The sequence below is a fragment of the Papaver somniferum genome, chromosome 2, assembly GCF_003573695.1.
Source record: "Papaver somniferum cultivar HN1 chromosome 2, ASM357369v1, whole genome shotgun sequence".
Taxonomy (NCBI): Eukaryota; Viridiplantae; Streptophyta; class Magnoliopsida; order Ranunculales; family Papaveraceae; genus Papaver; species Papaver somniferum.
Window position 1 is genome coordinate 195,963,971 of NC_039359.1, and position 14,656 is coordinate 195,978,626.

Below are 14,656 nucleotides of genomic sequence, written 5' to 3' on the forward strand. Positions count from 1 at the left end.
TTCTTAAATGGTGATTCTATTCTTCCCAAAACTCAATCTCAAGATGAATATGATGGTTTAATCAACCACAACCGGAGGAAGAGTATTTGGGTGTCCAGGTATGCTCCAAACTTAGATAATGTATGTTGAATTGGTCAAAACTTTCCTAAAAATGTAAATTTTTCAAGTGGATTTGGTCTAGTTCGGTTACACTATGTCAAGAACAGCTAACCGAACTCATCTGGAAGTGCAGTTCGGTTGCTTTAGCTATACACGGAAGTAACCGAACTCACCTGAAAGTGTTGTTCGATTACTTTCTCCAAACACGCAGGTTACCGAACTCTCCATTAATGAAGGTTTCTCAGATTTCAGTCTAATGTTCGGTTGGTTCATAACAAATTAACAAACCGAACTTTACGTAAAAATTAGATCTAACTTAGTGTACAAAGTTCGGTTGGTACACAACCAATAACTAACCGAACTTACGTAAAAATAAGAATTAACTTAGTGTACAAAGTTCGGTTGTTCCGCAAACTGCATGTTTACGAACTAGATAACCGAACTCTACGTAATATTAGAGTTTACTTAGTGTATTAAGCTCGGTTGTTTCGAAAACTCGAAATAAAAGCGTAAATAGCCGAACTTAGGGGAAAAAAATCTGAAGTTCCAGTGTAATGTTCGGTTATCCAGATAAAATAAGAAGTAACCGAACGTTTTATTTGTTACTTGTTCGATTATGCCAACTTTGCTTTACAAACCGAACCTTGAGTTCGGTTATTGCGATAAAATTTACAATTAACCGAACTCTAATGTAATTCCAATTGATGTTTTTACATTTCTTGTAGATGGAAAGCCAACCTATACCAATGGATGATCAGCCTTCTTCGGTTAGTATGTTGTTCGAAGATACATCTCATCACTATGCTAATGAGTTGGTATTTGACTTACCTATTGATGCGAAGAATTGGGCTATAGAACATGCTAAGAGAGTCAATTGTGTCCTAGTTTTGAATGGAAAAGAAAGCCAAACTCGTTTTGAAATGGTTTGTGAGAGAAGTGGAGATCCCGATGTTAGTCACAAGAGGAAGGGTTATGAGTAAAGAAAAGACAACGAGGAAGAACACAACATGCTCAAAGAAAATTAAATGCCCGTTCAAGATAGTATTCAACAAGAGCAAATTAACGAAGAAATAGTTTCTAGCTATGGATAAGGTGGTAGGTCGTCATAACCACCCTCGTCCGGAAGATCTTGAAGGACATGCAATGGACGCAAGGCAAGGGCAAAGGTAGGCCAAAAACCAAAGAAACAAAAAACCAAGTTAGAGGATATGCAAAGGTGTTAGCTAGGAGGAAAAATGAAATGACCCCTTTTACTAGAGATCCTTCGGGGCATGAGCATACCGCGGCTAAGTACCAAGAAGATTCAAAGAAAAGGGCTAGGAATATTATTGAAAAGGGCGAGACAAGTGATATGAAGAAGAAAGGACCAATGTTGAACTCTCAACCTACTCCGTCGGAACCTACTCAACGAGACGTGAAGCTAAAGGCTCCAATGAATGATACACCACCTCACCAATCTTGATAAAAGGTTCTTGGAAGAGATACCTCCTTACATTAGAGATTACGTCACATCCACCGATGACGTCCCTCCGGATGGTAATTCCGGTTTCCACGTTGTCGTACAACAACTAGGGCCTTTCACTCAAGGTGCCAAGCTATATGATGATAATCAAATCACTTATGTCCGTCAAAGGTTGTTGATGAAGCTAAAGGAGAAACCGGAATTTTACAAGAGAATGTTGTCCGATGGGGATGATAGTCTCAACATGAAGTTTCTTAGGTATCAAATCCGTCTCCACGGGGGAAATACAATCACAAGGGATCATTGGATGGGCATGCCGATATGTGGGCACTTAATCGCCGACGCATTCAATTGCGTGGTTCACTATTTCTCAAAAGGTGCTAGCTTCACATACACTCCGAAAACAACCATATGTGTCGAGCAACTTAGACATAGAAGAGTGGTGATTGCGTTGATTGAAAACAACCATTTTATCGGCCTTCGGTTACAAGGCAATTGTCCATTGCCTCCGATATGTGGTCACTCTTAGTGGAATGAATTTAACCCCGACACAATGTTGGGTTGGTGCATTATGTATGAACATAACATGGAGATGTGGAAAGCTTTGCAGGAATCCGACAAATTGTATACGAAGGAACAATTTCACTTGAGGATGATTAAATGTACCATTAGTTCGACTAAGTATGCTATGAATATCAACATATGAATGAAACATTATGTTTTTTGGTCATTTGGTCTTTGTTCTTTTTTTTTGTGTGTGTGTTATTTGCAATGCAATTTATATAAGTTCGTTTAAGAAATAACATTACATGACTTACCGAACTATTACATGATAAGTTCGGTTTGGAAATAAAATTACATGAAATTGCCGAACTATTACATGACATAAGTTCGGTTTGGAAATAAAATTACATGACATTGCCGAAATGAAATTACAAAGGACTTAATACCCAAAACGCATTATGAAAAAGTCTCTAAGGATGCAGAAATGATCCTCATATTTGAAATCGTTTCCTTTCCATCGTCGCCATTCATTCTTTGACATTAAAACGATTTCCTCCAATGTTTCACCCCTAAGTCGAATCTTTGCAACAATTCGATAAAAAATCAAAAAATCCACAACTCTTTCTCGAATCTTTCCAAATCGAATGAACAAAGGTGGTTGGTCAAGGTTGTGAAGGTTACCTGTGTCGTCGCAAAATTTCTCATGATTTTTTCCCCAAAAATTATTACTCATAACACCATTGAGTCTTCGTTCTTCATCCCTCTTTGGAAAGCATAGAACGTAGTTTCTACAAATGAAATATTTTCTTCTAGAGTAAATTTATGACTAGGAATTGCCATTTTTCTGAAAATTTGATAGAAAATGTTAACCATGAGAGACATATATATACCATTGGGGTGTATAACAGATATAAAAAGAGCCGTTCTTTTTGTCGGAACAAGTACATTGTTGTGTCAGCACCTAAGTTCGGTTACATCGCAAAATCTTCTTATAACCGAACTCTACGGTGCCAAGAAAACTCAGAAGTTCCAGGGTTAGGTTCGGTTACCTGGTAAATTTCTGCAGATAACCGAACTAAACATTTCTTTAGACATGTTTTCGAACCCCTTAGTTCGGTTACCTGCAGAAATTTACCAGGTAACCGAACCTAACCCTGGAACTTCTCAGTTTTCTTGGAACCGTACAGTTCGGTTACATGGAAATTTTGCGATCAAACCGAACTGGGAGTTTGGTTATACCTGAAAAATTGCTATCAAACTGAACTGGGAGTTCGGTTGTACCTGAAATATTACTATCAAACCGAACTACCTCAACAACATAAGGATAACAAACTACTACATCCACAATAACTATAAGAAAATTGATTCGTTTGATATTTCTGAACATAAGAAAAGTCTTCTAAACATAAGAAAACAAACTACTACATCCGCAATAACAAAGTCTTCCAAACATAAGTGTTTTAAGTCTTCCAAACATAAGAAAATAAACTACCAAAGCCACAATTTTTAAAAGTCTTCCAAACATAAGAAAACAAACTACCAAATCCGCAATAACAAAGTCTTCGAAACATAAGAAAACAAAGTACTAATTGTTTGCAATCACTCATTTACGACGAGAAACTTTCCTACTCTTGCATTTAGGAGGTTTAGCATTTCCTTAGTCACTATGAGTATCCTCTCCAGTGCTTTGTTGTTCAACCATTCGACTTGAACCTTCCCCTTGTTGGCGACTCCTTTTCACCGGCATTGGATCAAAATTGTTGGGTGAAAAAATATTTTTCATTTGGTTGTAGAGATCCATTTGTTCTCGAGTGTCCATGGAGTCTCCAGACCGGATCTTTGCCATCAATTTAGCACCTGACTTCACCTTTTTGCAATGAAAAGAATAAATAAATGACTATTTTTTTTTCAATATTTCATAACATTTTGAAAAGCAAAAAATAAGAGTAAATCTCTTACTGCCGTATTCCATAAGACCAAGGCCTCATCACCACAGGTAGGCGTATTCTTCATAATCTTCTGAGCTTGTTTCTCCACTTCCTTCGCTTTCGCTTTCTCAGCACGGGCTTGTTGGACTTTGTTTATTACACGAGGATGAGAAATAGTTCCATACCATTCCATATATCCATCATCGGCAGCATTTGGCTCATCATACGAATCGTGCAAGTCTTCATTTGGAACAATATAATTCCCCATGTTGTTCCAATGGTCCACTGATGGAGCTGGTTCGTATTTGGGAACAAAATTCTTTTCGGTGTCTTTAGTTTCCCGCTTCTGCACCTTGAAGTTGAACTTTTCCTCTTGTGGGACAGTTTGGACGCAAGTAAATTGTCTCAATACTCTTCGAGGATTATACATTATACAACCGCCAGGATAAAACAACGGTCCATTGTAACCCGCGACAGGTGAGAAATCAATAACCCAAACATCTTCCTCTTCTTTATCCGAATTAAGGGTGTATGGATGGAAAACCACATCTTCAACCGTTAACTCGTCCAATGTCTCCCTCAACCTCAACACCTTTTGTTCCTTATTCTTGTCTTGTGAGTTCAAAAATTCATATTTACCAGCTGTAGGCTTCCCATATTTCCAAGGACTGTGAGCATGAGAGAATTTCAGTTTAGGGAAGTGGTCGTACACCCAAACCTATGAGAACAAACCACAAATGATACATTCGTAGTATGATTAGTAACAATACACATTTATTCCTTCACTTAATGAAGTTTCGAACACACAAAGGATAATTCAACGGCGTACCTGGACAAGGGTGTATAACCCTCCAAAGAAAACACTCTTAAGCCTCGAAGCTTTTCTGAGCTCCGCTTGAATGAATGAAAGAACCGCAATGCCCCAACAGTAGTTGTTCACCTCATCAAGGGGGTCCAATAGCTGGAGGTAATGGGCATTTACCACGTGACCTGAAGTGTCGGGGAAGAAAATGGTTCCTAGTTGATATAACAAATAAGCAGTCACATGGTGCTTAATCTTATCCTCGGTCATCACCAACTTTCCTTGAAGAACCAAATTTCTCGTCCCACTAAACTCATCAAACAAGGTTGTCATCTTGATCTTTTTCAATGTCTTCTTGGACGCGCGGTCTTTGTTAAACGGATTATACTCATCACCTTCCTCATGATGTTTTGCAGCTCTTCTAAACTCACATTGTGCCTTGGAAAAGCTCCATCCTAGACATTTTTCGACCAACTTTTCAAGACGTTCATAAGTCATTGAGGGATCATAGCCTTCTCGAACACTTGTTCCAGTAATTTGTAGGCCTGTGATTCTAAAACAATCATCCGGAGTTATTGCCATCTCGCCAAATGGTAGATGAAAGGTATCCGTCTCTGGATAAGCCCTCTCGGAAAATGCAGTAACGGTGACAGCATCAAATTTTTGGTGCGCGTGTTGTATCGCATTCCAAAGTACACAATCATATACCGCCAACTGGACCTCATCACACTCATTCTCTATATTCCATATCATGTTCTTTTGACGTTTTAAAACACGAACAGCATTATTATAGTCCTACAAAAACAACATCATATCTTATATACTAATATATATAGAAAAGAATAATATATGTCAAAATATAATAAAATGACCGAGAAATCTAAATATTGATGGTTAAGATTGAACCATACCTTTGTCGCAAAGATCTTGGCAGCCCATGAGTTTTTGTAGCCCATCAATACCTCCCCGCCATCTCTTGGAGTACCATATGTTGGATTCTTTGGCGGCAAACACAAATTGTCATCAGGAATGTATGAATATCTAGCACAAGGCTTTTTGGGCGTCTTTCTAGGTTTCTTTACCACTATTTCTACTTGTTTCTCTTCTTCTTCCTCTTCATCTGAGTCCTCCTCTGATTCATCATCATCCTTATCTCCATCCTTGTCTTTATCTTCCTCATCTTTTTCACCCTCATCATCGCCACCCTCATTTCCTCCTCCTTGAGTTGGTTCATCTTCTCCACCTTGATTATGTTCTTGACTTCCCATCTCTTCCACGATCTCTTCATTTACTTGTTGGATTACGTTGTCAACATTATCTCTATTGACACCATCTTGGATGACAACACCCGGTAATGACCCACCTCCATACTTAGCATTTTTGGTTCCACGCTTACCGGCATCACAATGTACTTTGCCTCGAGGTGTGGGAGTTCTCAGATCTTCCAGTGAAGGTTGGTTGGATTTTTTTGCCTCTGCCACAAATCAAGAAAACAAAAGATATCATCTTAACCGATAAATGATTCACTAAATCAGATGAAAATAAGGGTACTCAGCGAAGAGTTCGGTTTGTCAAGTTTTTTTGTGAACAAACCGAACTCAACATTGGTCACTATTAGTGAAGAGTTCGGTTTGTCAAGTTTTTTTGCGAACAAACCAAACTCCACATGTATGCAACTACTGAAGAGTTCGGTTTTTCAAGATTTTTTGCGAACAAATCGGACTCAACATTGTTCACTATTTAGTGAAGAGTTCGGTTTGTCAAGGTTTTTTTCGAATAAACCGAACTCCACATGTATGCAACTCAACAAAGTTGGACAAGTTCGGTTAAATTGAAACTCAGCATATTGGGCAAAATAGCATAGTCTGGTTACATTGAATTTTTTTATTTACTTTTTTTGTAAAGTTAAGTTACTGAATAGTTTTAGAATTTTATGCGAACCAACCGAACAAGATAGCTCAGTTCGGTTACACAAAAACTCAAAATAGCGTGCAAAATTGGACAGTTCGGTTACATGTGGAAAACAATTTGTTGTAGAACTGGTTAAGTTCGGTGAGAAAAAAGTTTTAGGATTCTTTGCGAACTAACATAACTGGCAGTTCGGTGACCTAGTTTTGAATCCTATAGAACCAAATTGTTCTTCGTGTTCTTCCTTTCAGGAAGTTCGGTTAGCAAACTAGGGTTTTTTAGAAATTCGTCCTAACCGAACAGTGCACTGTAACTTCCATTTGAACCCTATTTTGATGATTTCTATTCAATTAAACGAATCAAAATTAAATTAAAAGTAATGGGTTTGTTGGAAAATACCTTTGAATCGATCCCATGGCAGAATCAGGCTTCTTACTGCGTCTATTATACTGGATTGTGGATTCACTTGGTTGTTCCACTTCTTTATGAATCTCAAAATCACTTGGCTGATTTGCTAGATGCCCTAATAGGGGACCTGTTCCTGGGAGTCTTTTGGTTTTCTTTCGAAGAACCATTCTTATAGTCGATTGATTAATCGACGATGAAAATTTTATCAATCAACGATTAATCGATGAAGACGATGTTGAAATGGGGAAGAAGAGAAGTAGAGGAGAACTGATTTTTTTGTGCGGCTAGGTTTAGATACTTTTGTTTTTATTTTACATTAAGTTACGGTTAATTTTAATCAGGGGTAGTTATTAGATTAGGGGCGGTTATTAGATTAGGATCAAATTTAATTATGGTAAGGGCCAGATTAGTAATCTCATCTGATTTTAGGACATCCTTTAACATTGTAGGGTAGGTGGCCTAATAAGACCATGGTCCCAAAAAAAGGATGGTCCCAAAAAATCGTTCTTGAAAAAAGATGCATAAGCCCATAGTCACCCCCAAAGAGGGCAACAAACACACTCAAGCAAGATTGATCTACAATACTCCGGCAAAAGGGACAGCACTAGCCTATTCTAGTATGGAGAAACAACAATTTGGGAGCACTGAGTCAAACCATATATCACTAGAGTGGAATGACACCCCTACGCGTAGCCAAGGAAACTATATTTTGTTAGTTAGACTCACAAAATCTTATAGGAATAAGAGACAAAATCTTATAAGAACCATAATGTGATTGTACAATTTCCATTAAATGCTTAGGATATTCAAATGCTTCAAACTAGTTTCTATTATACTGGTCTTAATAGCCTAATAATCCACATTCTGAAATTTCATGTAAAATAGAAAAAGGGAATCCACATATTTGCAGTGTATAACATTAAAAGATACATCAAGGTTTTCATATGCTAGTTCATTCAGTCTTCTCAGTTTCATTCACTGCAAAATGCGGGGGAAAACAAACAATCAAAAACATAGAGCGAAAACTTTCGACTTATACCACACCAAAGGTCTTTTTTAACACGGTGCTAATATGTTGTATCCCAATGGCTGACACTACTCAAGGTAGCTATCATATGCCCAGGAAATGATATCTGTAGATTAAAGTTCCGATTTAAGAAGCAGTAGTTACCTTCAAGACTTTTTTTCGAAGTCCTGTAATTGTCGAATGAAACCGGGATTAGGAGAAGCTTTTGGCCTTCTGCTCGTAACATGTTCTAAAGATTGAGATAGACTAAGTCTTCGCTTTTGCATCAAATATGCAACAATGATTGTGACACTGAAAGAAAAAAGTTCATGAAACTTTTATGAGCTTTAACCATAATCAAAAGAATAACTACCAAGGCTTTATTTTCTGAATCCTATGGTTAAGCTGAAATGAGACATTCTGTAATTGTCCCCACTGGAACCAATACAAATCACTTGTACAATGCAAAATCGCACCTTCTAGATTTTCCTGCGAAACAATGAACCAAGACACCACCACCTTTTGTTTTTGCTTCATCGATGAAATCAAAGCATTCCGCAAAATGTCGTGTTAAGTCTGTGCCTTCTCTGTCAGTCACTAGCACCAACGAAGGAATACAGTAAGACAGTAAGATTCTACAATGGAAATTTTAGTACTTTTATATGCTCACATTATGACAGATAACCCTGCAATTAAGCTGTAGATTATTTTAACAGTATGATTCGAAACTTTCCGTTAACAACCGAATAAAAACCATCATTTTTTAGCATCACTGTTTCATTACAGCATTACAGATGGACACTTAATGGAGTTGCATACTATCTGCTTCTAATGTGAAAGATAATGTACAAAAGACTTGATGCGATTACCATAATAATCACTAAAGCTGTTAGTGAGCGACCATAGTCAACACCTCCTATCTCACAAGATTTGACGGTGATACAGAAATTCTACTCATGTAGCAGAGGTACCTACTGATTTCGAAGCAACAATAATGCTTAGTGAATGCTGTGTGTCTAATTAGCAACCTAGGACCGTTAAGTTACAAGAAAATTTCCTTCAAAATCGATGTGTGAAAGAAAATCAATATAATGGCAGCTAAACAGTATCCATGTTCAACACCACACCCTAAGAATACAATGAGAATAGAGTACTGTAACATAAAGATTTCAAGGCAGCATCCAAAACAAGGTTTTGAAAAGCGAAAGCGTGGGGCGAAGCGCTCTCATACTAAAGCGTAAAGCGCTGCGAAAACGTAGAGCGAAAGCGAGCTTTTTAAAATATATAAATAAGAAGTTGTCAACCAAATAAAAGAAAACTACGAAGTAGTTCAGACATAATAAAGAAACAATTAAACGAAGCATATGGCATACTGATATTGCCTATTCTACCCAATAGCTATTTTAATATACTAGCCAGGAATGTCTGTATCATTCATATCATCATGTAGACAGTCATCTTATCATGATCATTATGCCCCATCAATTAGCTTTATTAGTATTTAGTTAGAAAACGTGAAACAGGCCCTACTAGGCTTCAAAGGCCAGCTTTTTATTTTCTAATATAAGTCAATTCGTAAAGCGGCGCTCTAGAAGCGCCTAGGACCTGAAGCGCAAAAAAGCGCCCAAAAGCGCGCCCCAGAAGCGCCTTTTTAAACCATGATCCAAAATAATGTCATCTAGCCAAACTCAAAGAAAGTGGCTTACCATCAATTTTCTTGTAAATGAAATCATTTGGATGTGGGGGTGCTAACATATTGGCTACAGTCAAGACATGAGTGACATTCTTACTTTTCAATCCATCTTTGTTATGTGCAGCTCCAAGTGAACCCAAGTAAAGACCCTAAGAAATTCGATGAGCACATACGTGATTAGGCAGCAGTCGTTCTCTATTATAATCAAACACTCATGCTGCAATGTTGAAGAATCCAAGAGTGAGTCTATTACCTCTTCAATTTCGCACGGGATGTTATCTTCTTTAATGTATTTTGTAGCATAAATTGCTTGAAGTAATTTTTCGATATGCGTTTTATAAACATCTTCAACTCCAGCCATCATAGCGACTCAAACTTGGTTCTCTCTTTCAACTGTGCAAACTACAATTGATTTTGATAACCGTTATCAGTTCATAACATGAAACAAAAAGACCTGCAGAAAAGGATCCAAATACCAATCATTACCACAAAAATAACATTTCTAAAAGGGAAATGCAGAAAAACGCAGAAAACAGCATGTTTTCACTCATGGTTCGATTACAAAGTAAGAAATTCACTTACCCACTTCCATACTCATACTCATCCAAATGAACTCTACAACAAGCACACCAAGAAATTCATTTGCCCACTTCAATACTCATACTAATCCAAATGAACCCTACAACAAGCACACCAAGACCCAAGCACACAAAGAAATTCATTTATGAGAGATGGCCAAAAACACTCGATATGCTGCATATCCTTCACCCTTCTTCTTCTTCCACCTCCAAAAGTCTGCAATTGCAAGATCAGGAGTAGAGTTGTGCATATCGCCCATTCATTCTAAAAACACTCTTATGAATTCTTTGGTACATCCTCATTTTCATAAGCGCACTAAGTGACTATTTGAATTTGATGTGCAACATAAAACCCCAAATAAGGGTCCTTTAAACGAATTTAAATGGTTCTAAAAGTATCAGAATAATTAACCTTCAAAACCCTACGAAATAGATAATATATCTAGAAAATGAAGTTTACCTGAAATTAATACTGCTTAGACGTAGTAACTGAGACTCCAAGAAAAGAATTCTTTCGCTTCATTCCCTCGGGATTCTTATGTCAATTGAAAAACTGGATATAGAGAGATTTCGCGGTATATTCTATTCTTAGTTTCTAACCTATCAGGTGATGAACTTCCACGGTATCTTTTGAAACAGGCTACACAGCATTAGAGCAAGGTCAAAACTTCCTCATGGGCTACAACAAGTAAAACTTAACACAAGTCCAATACTGCTAGAAAGCTACAAAAATTTGGGCTGCTTATGTTTTCTACGGATAAATGCTATCGCCTATCGGAAAGAAGCCGATTTTGAGGCATATAAAATGATTTGTCTAGTTAGAGTATGTTTATAAGGGGTATCTTAGGATAGTTAAATTACTCAGGTACCATTGATTAATTCACTTATTTATTTAATAAAAGAAAAACACACCCTAAGGTCTTTTTATTAAGAAGAAAGAGCAACATTATGAGGAATGGCGGGCTACCTAATAACAAGTTGGGCGCCAACACCTTTTTGAATAACAATACCAGATACTTTGCAATCTGCAAGCAACGTTGAGACTGAGGCTGAAAAATTGGAATGGAGTGCCGCTAAAGATGAGGAAGATAAGCTTAGAAGGGAGTTAGCTGAGAAGAAGAAGTTGGATAATTTGGCTAAGAAGGGCGTTGTTAAAACCGCGCCAAAAAAGAAAAGCGAACCTGGTGCCAAGCCAGTTGGGGATGATGGCCAAGTTGTCAGAAGAGGTCGAAGTCAAACGCGCAAAAAAGATGATAAGGGTTCAGCAAGCCCTTCAAGGAGCATGGTTAATTAATGCGTGTTTTTTATTGGAATGCTCAAGGCTTGGCTAAAGATGGTGCAAGAGCCAAGTTGCAGGAGCTTTCTTTCTTGCACAAACCTAACGTAATTTGCATTGCAGAACCGCATGTTTTCTGCAGTGTACGTTTTGTTAAGTCTCTTGAATTGGTTGATTTTTCTGAAGATGTTATTACAAATGAGGTTGATGGAGATAAAGGTAATATTTGGATTCTATGGAGGAATACTCTTTTAAGGCCTGGTATTTTATCTACTTCAAAGCAAGCAATTACTGTGAATTTTGCAGGGGATTTCATTACGGCTGTTCATGCTTCCTATAATCCGGTGGTAAGAAAGAGGCTTTGGCGTCAATTGGGTTTAGGTTTTATATCTATTCCGTGGTTGGTGTTGGGAGATTTCAATTGCGTTTTACGCCTGGAGGGAAAAGAAGGGTGGAAGGCCAATCAAAGAGGTTTATATGAATGAGTTTCGTAGCTGGATTTCTGACAATGGCTTGGTTGAGGCTGATGCTATTGGTAAAAAATATTCTTGGTCTAATTGTAGAAGTGGTGCTCACAGAATTGTCTCTAAACATGATAGGGCGGTTGTTAATGATGCTTGGTGCTATAAGTATGCGAACTGGAGATGCAAGGCCTTGCCTATGGTTTGTTCAGATAATTCCCCCATTTTTGGGTTTGCTTTTGAAAATCCAAGGCCGGCTAGAGTTCCCTTTCGAATTCAGAAGATGTGGCTTTCCCATCCAGGTTTTATGCAGTTGGTGGAAAGGAGTTGGAGTTTAGATCTTAATGGTGCTCCCCCTTTTGTTTTTACTTCTAAGCTGAAGAGACTAAAGGAGGTGTTGAAGATTTGGAACAGAACTATTTTTGGAGATGTGCAATTTCATCTGAAGCAGGCTGAATTGAAGCTTGAAACTGAAAATGATTTTCTTGATTATGATCCGGCAGATGAATTTCAATTCCTAAGGGTTGCGGATGCCAAAAAGGAGGTTGATGATGTGAGAACGGAGTTGGTCATTATGCTTAAGATGAAATCAAGAGTAACTTGGTTGGAGGATGGTGATCAAAATGCTCGTTTCTTTCATAACAACATCCACATGAGGAGAAGTCAAAACACCATATCAGAGCTTAAAATTTCAAACGATACTACTTTGTTTTTGCAAGATGAGATAAAGGATTACGTTGTTAACCATTATCAGGCCAAATTTAATGGTGGTGACATTCATATTGATCCAGTTTTATTTGGTATTGAACATGAGAGCATTTCAGCTACTGAAAGTGCTTATATGGATGCTATTCCATCTTTGGAGGAAGTTAAAATGGCGGTTTTTGATTTGGGATCTGATTCTGCGCCTGGCCCAGAGGGCTTCACAGGTTCTTTCTATCGACAGTGCTGGGACATTATTTCTAGAGATCTCTTTAATGCAATTGCAAACTGTTGGTCTATGCGTAAAATCCCTAATGGCATTAACTCTAGTTTTATTGTTCTTTTTCCAAAAAATAACAAGTCTGATGCTATTAAAGACTATAGGCCAATTGGCTTGAGCAATTTTTTTTTTTCAATATCAGTACTAAGAATATGGCTACTAGGCTTGGTACTGTTTTAAATAAGTTGATCTCTGAAGAGAAAGTGGCGTTTATGAAGGGTAGAAACATTCATGAGAATACAGCTTTGGCGTCTGAATTGATCAATGAGATCAATACGAAAAGGAAGCATGGAAATGTTGGCCTCAAACTGGATATTGCCCAAGCTTTTGATACGGTAAGTTGGGATTTCATAGCTGAAGTTTTTCGTCATTATGGCTTTTCTGATTCTTGGTGCATGTGGGTTCTTAATATCCTTAGCTCATCTCGGATTTCTGTCATGAATAATGGATGCCCTGAAGGTTATTTCAGTATTACTAGAGGTCTACGTCAAGGTGATCCTCTCTCACCTTTGATCTTTGTTCTTATTGAAGATGTTTTAAGTCGCAATCTTTCCAAGTTGTGCGCAAATAATGGTATGCATGTTATGGTTAGTAAGAAAGGTGTGGCGCCCACTCACTTACTTTTCACGGATGATATCCCTATTTTATGCAAAGGTAATCTTCATAGTTTTCAAAATTTGAAGAATATGCTTGTTTTGTATGAAAGTGCGTCTGGTCAGTGCGTAAACTATGCAAAGAGCAAGTTTTATTTTGGAGGTGATAGAATTTCTCGTGCTATTGCTATTTCTAACTATTTGGGTATGGAGAGAGCTATGTTTCCGGATAAGTACTTAGGTATTCAATTGAAACCTGGAATTGTTCGGCATATTCACGTTCGTCAAGTGGTTGAGAAGATTATGTACAAGTTGGCTGGCTGAAAAGGTAAAATTTTATCATTCCAAGCGAGGCTTGTGCTAATTAAATCGGTGATTTCTAGTTATGTTATTCATTCTATGGCTGTTTATAAGTGGCCATGCACGGTTATTAAGCAAGTTGAGAGGTCCATTAGAAATTTTCTTTGGTCCGGGGATGCCGAGAAACGTAAATATTTTACTGTTCTATATGATGATCTATGCCTCTCAAAGCGTGAAGGTGGTCTTGGCATTAAGAAGTTAAATGATGTTAATAGGGCTATGCTCATGAAGCTTTGGATTTCTATTCGGGATTCAAACAAGATTTGGGCCAGATTTTTGAAGGCCAAATACTTTAAGATCAATGGTAATCTGATAAATTACAAGCTGGGTTCTTCGGTTTTTCCTGGAATTCGCTTGGTTTACAACTTAGTGCAGAAGCATACTCGCTCAATTATAGGTAATGGTGCTAATACTTCACTATTATTTGATAATTAGTGTGGTGATTTTTCTATTGGGAAAAGACTTGGTATCACTTCCAAAGACCCTAATGATTTTAAGGCTAGAGTAAGTGATATCATTTTTGATGGTACTTGGGTTATTCCTGAAAAAACAAGAGATTTGATGATTCTTTGTAATATTGATGTGGATAACTTGCA

General features: G+C 37.7%; 2 protein-coding genes across 6 annotated transcripts; one reads left to right on the forward strand and one right to left on the reverse strand.

The window, feature by feature from the left end:
- Positions 1 to 7,866: 7,866 nt before the first annotated feature.
- LOC113350130 (dual specificity protein phosphatase 1-like) lies at positions 7,867 to 11,024 on the reverse strand. 5 transcript variants are annotated; one of them, XM_026594212.1, is made up of 7 exons: positions 10,849 to 11,024; positions 10,393 to 10,489; positions 10,064 to 10,212; positions 9,824 to 9,959; positions 8,594 to 8,714; positions 8,283 to 8,429; positions 7,867 to 8,089 (listed from the first exon to the last, which is right to left on the reverse strand). In XM_026594212.1, the coding sequence occupies exons 3-6, from the start codon at positions 10,172 to 10,174 to the stop codon at positions 8,285 to 8,287; spliced, it is 513 nt and encodes a 170-aa protein (XP_026449997.1). In that variant the 5' UTR covers positions 10,175 to 10,212; positions 10,393 to 10,489; positions 10,849 to 11,024; the 3' UTR covers positions 7,867 to 8,089; positions 8,283 to 8,284. The 5 variants fall into 5 exon arrangements, with proteins under 5 accessions (XP_026449997.1, XP_026449996.1, XP_026449998.1 ...); XM_026594211.1 differs by having other exon boundaries at positions 10,064 to 10,264; XM_026594213.1 differs by lacking the exon at positions 10,393 to 10,489.
- A 657-nt stretch (positions 11,025 to 11,681) lies between these two features.
- Positions 11,682 to 14,024, forward strand: LOC113352555. Its single transcript, XM_026596365.1, has 3 exons — positions 11,682 to 12,011; positions 12,079 to 13,121; positions 13,250 to 14,024. Exons 1-3 carry the CDS (start codon positions 11,682 to 11,684, stop codon positions 14,022 to 14,024), a joined length of 2,148 nt encoding a protein of 715 aa, XP_026452150.1.
- Positions 14,025 to 14,656: the final 632 nt, after the last annotated feature.

Coding starts and splice junctions, on each gene's coding strand:
- LOC113350130 (XM_026594213.1), bottom strand. CDS start 10,174: ATGATGGCTGGAGTTGAAGATGTTTATAAAACGCATATCGAAAAATTA. Junction 8,715..9,823: donor CATTTACAAGAAAATTGATG/GTAAGCCACTTT, acceptor CGTTGGTGCTAG/TGACTGACAGAGAAGGCACA. Junction 8,430..8,593: donor TTCGCAGGAAAATCTAGAAG/GTGCGATTTTGC, acceptor TTTTTCTTTCAG/TGTCACAATCATTGTTGCAT.
- LOC113352555 (XM_026596365.1), top strand. CDS start 11,682: ATGCGTGTTTTTTATTGGAATGCTCAAGGCTTGGCTAAAGATGGTGCA. Junction 12,012..12,078: donor ATGCTTCCTATAATCCGGTG/GTAAGAAAGAGG, acceptor TGGTGTTGGGAG/ATTTCAATTGCGTTTTACGC. Junction 13,122..13,249: donor AATGCAATTGCAAACTGTTG/GTCTATGCGTAA, acceptor TTTCAATATCAG/TACTAAGAATATGGCTACTA.